The following is a 2,408-nucleotide window of genomic DNA, read 5'->3' on the forward strand; positions in this document are numbered from 1 at the left end:
TGAGTGTGTGTGTGCTTGCATGGTTATACATAGATGATTGTGTGCATGCATGAATGTGTGTGTGTGCATGTGAATGCATGAGTGTGTCTCGTGCTGTATTATGCATGTGTGTGTGTGCATGATTGTGTGTGTTCATGAATGAGTGTGCTTGTGTGAATATGTGTGTGCGCACGTGTGTGTGTGTGTGTGTGTGTGAAACAGAGAGAGAGAGAGCAGTGTTGCTGATGGTCTCCTGTGCTGTTGTTCAGATGTCCTCTACTGTGAGGAGCTGAATGAGAAGATCCGGCTGCTGTACCGCCTGCACATCCCGCCAGGTTCACCGTCACCTCGCTCTTCATCATCAAACACTCTGAACTCCCATAATGCATTTGGGGAAGCTTTTATCTGAAAGAGTTGCATAACTGTCTGTGTGTGTGTGTGTGTGTGTGTGTGTGTGTGTGTGTGTGTGTGTGTGTGTGCGCGTGTGTGTGTTAGCTCTGAGTGAGGATTCAGAAGACTCGTCTCCGCTGAAGAGTCCAGTATTGTCCAGCACCAGACCGCTCTACGTCAACCTGCCCAATGGTACCGTCCTCTATCAGTGTTTTTCAGTAACCTGTGTGTGTGTGTGTGTGTGTGTGTGTGTGTGTGTGTTTAATTAAAGATGGATGCTCTGAGCAATGTGTGTAAGGCACTGCTGACAGATCAATATCAAATCACACCTGCAGCCAGTCAGAACTAGGGGGCGTGTCTATTACTTATAGTGGAGATTGCAAAAAGGGGTGTGTTCTGTTATGGTGGGCGTGTCTGTTTTGCTGTTGTTCTTCAGTGCGGATTTAAAGGCACGCTACAGTATTTTCATAAATCAGCTCATTTTACACTCCTCCAGTTAAACAGGTGACCTTTACCACTCTCCAATCTGTTCAGAGCGTCACGGTGACGCTGTGGTCTGCACTGTGGCCTCACAGCAAGAAGGTCTCTGGTTTGAGTCTTGGCTGGGTCAGTTGGTGTTTCTGTGTGGAGTTTGCATGTTATCAGAAGCACTTTTAGCGTAGCTTAGCATAGATCATTGACTCAGATTAGACCGTTAGCATCTCACTCAAAAATGACCAAACCGTTTTGATGACGTTACGCAGTGCCTAAAAGATGTTCTGAATCGTCTGTCAGAGATGTCTCGGCGCTTGCGTGATGTTCAGGCTCTGTGTAATATCGTATCAGCAGTCGTGGTTAAGCAGCTTCATTATTACGCCAGAACGAGACTTCAGCTCCTACACACATCAGCCTGCAAAATAGCTTTCCATGTTCAGTTTGGTACCACTACATCCACTCCAGCAGTTCCAGTGTTGATAATGTGTGTGTGTGTGTGTGTGTGCGCAGGCGAGAGGAAGAGTTATGAGGAGCAGCTGCAGCAGATGCTGGAGGATCTGAACAGCAGAAAGAAGGACCAAGAGAAACCCCTGCCCCACATGAACCAGGTCAGCCTGCAGATCAACACACACACACACACATGCAGATCAGTGCATTTACACACACACACACACACACACACACACACACACACATGCAGATCAGTGCATTCACACACACACACACACACACACACACACACACACACGCAGATCAGTGCATTCACACACACACACACAGATCAGTGCATTCACACACACACACAGACACACACACACACATGCAGATCAGTGCATTCACACACACACACACACACACACACACACACATGCAGATCAGTGCATTCACACACACACATGCAGATCAGTGCATTCACACACACACACACACACACACACACACACATGCAGATCAGTGTATTCACACACACACACACACACACATGCAGATCAGTGCATTCACACACACACACATGCAGATCAGTGCATTCACACACACACACACACATGCAGATCAGTGCATTCACACACACACATGCAGATCAGTGCATTCAAACACACACACACACACACACACACATGCAGATCAGTGCATTCACACACACACATGCAGATCAGTGCATTCAAACACACACACACACATGCAGATCAGTGCATTCACACACACACATGCAGATCAGTGCATTCACACACACACACACACACACACACAGATCAGTGCATTTACACACACACACACATCTAGAAGAAATAACAATGACTTTTTTCCCAAACTAAATTCTGAAATAAGTTGTAAAGTAATCATCTATCATGGAAAACCTCAGCAAGTCTCAGAGTTTGACCGCTGTGTTCCCTGTAGACAGGCTTTAATGAAGTCAGCACGTGTAGATCAGCTGGTCAGGAGCTGCAGATGTTTAGTGCTTCCCCTGTTATTGATTATATGAGCTGCTCTGATGATCAGTGCGTCTGACTGTACTCCGCTGTTCTGTTGTGTGTGTGTGTGTGTGTGTGTGTGTGTGTGTTCAG

At 46.6% G+C, this 2,408-nt stretch overlaps 1 protein-coding gene across 3 annotated transcripts in view; it reads left to right on the forward strand.

The window, feature by feature from the left end:
* tbc1d8 (TBC1 domain family member 8) overlaps positions 1 to 2,408 on the forward strand; it is a 51,282-nt gene that overhangs the window by 35,089 nt on the left and 13,785 nt on the right. For all 3 annotated transcript variants that reach the window (XR_015499923.1, XM_087268461.1, XM_087268460.1), the window contains exons 17-19: positions 249 to 314; positions 475 to 561; positions 1,354 to 1,451. Coding sequence is in view for 2 of the 3 variants with exons in the window: in XM_087268461.1 (XP_087124587.1) it covers positions 249 to 314; positions 475 to 561; positions 1,354 to 1,451 (251 nt within the window). In the remaining variant the exon portion in view is untranslated. The remainder of the gene's footprint in view (positions 1 to 248; positions 315 to 474; positions 562 to 1,353; positions 1,452 to 2,408) is intronic.

The sequence above is a fragment of the Danio rerio genome, chromosome 9 (genome assembly GCF_052040795.2).
Source record: "Danio rerio strain M-AB ecotype USA chromosome 9, GRCz13ab, whole genome shotgun sequence".
Classification (NCBI taxonomy): domain Eukaryota; kingdom Metazoa; phylum Chordata; class Actinopteri; order Cypriniformes; family Danionidae; genus Danio; species Danio rerio.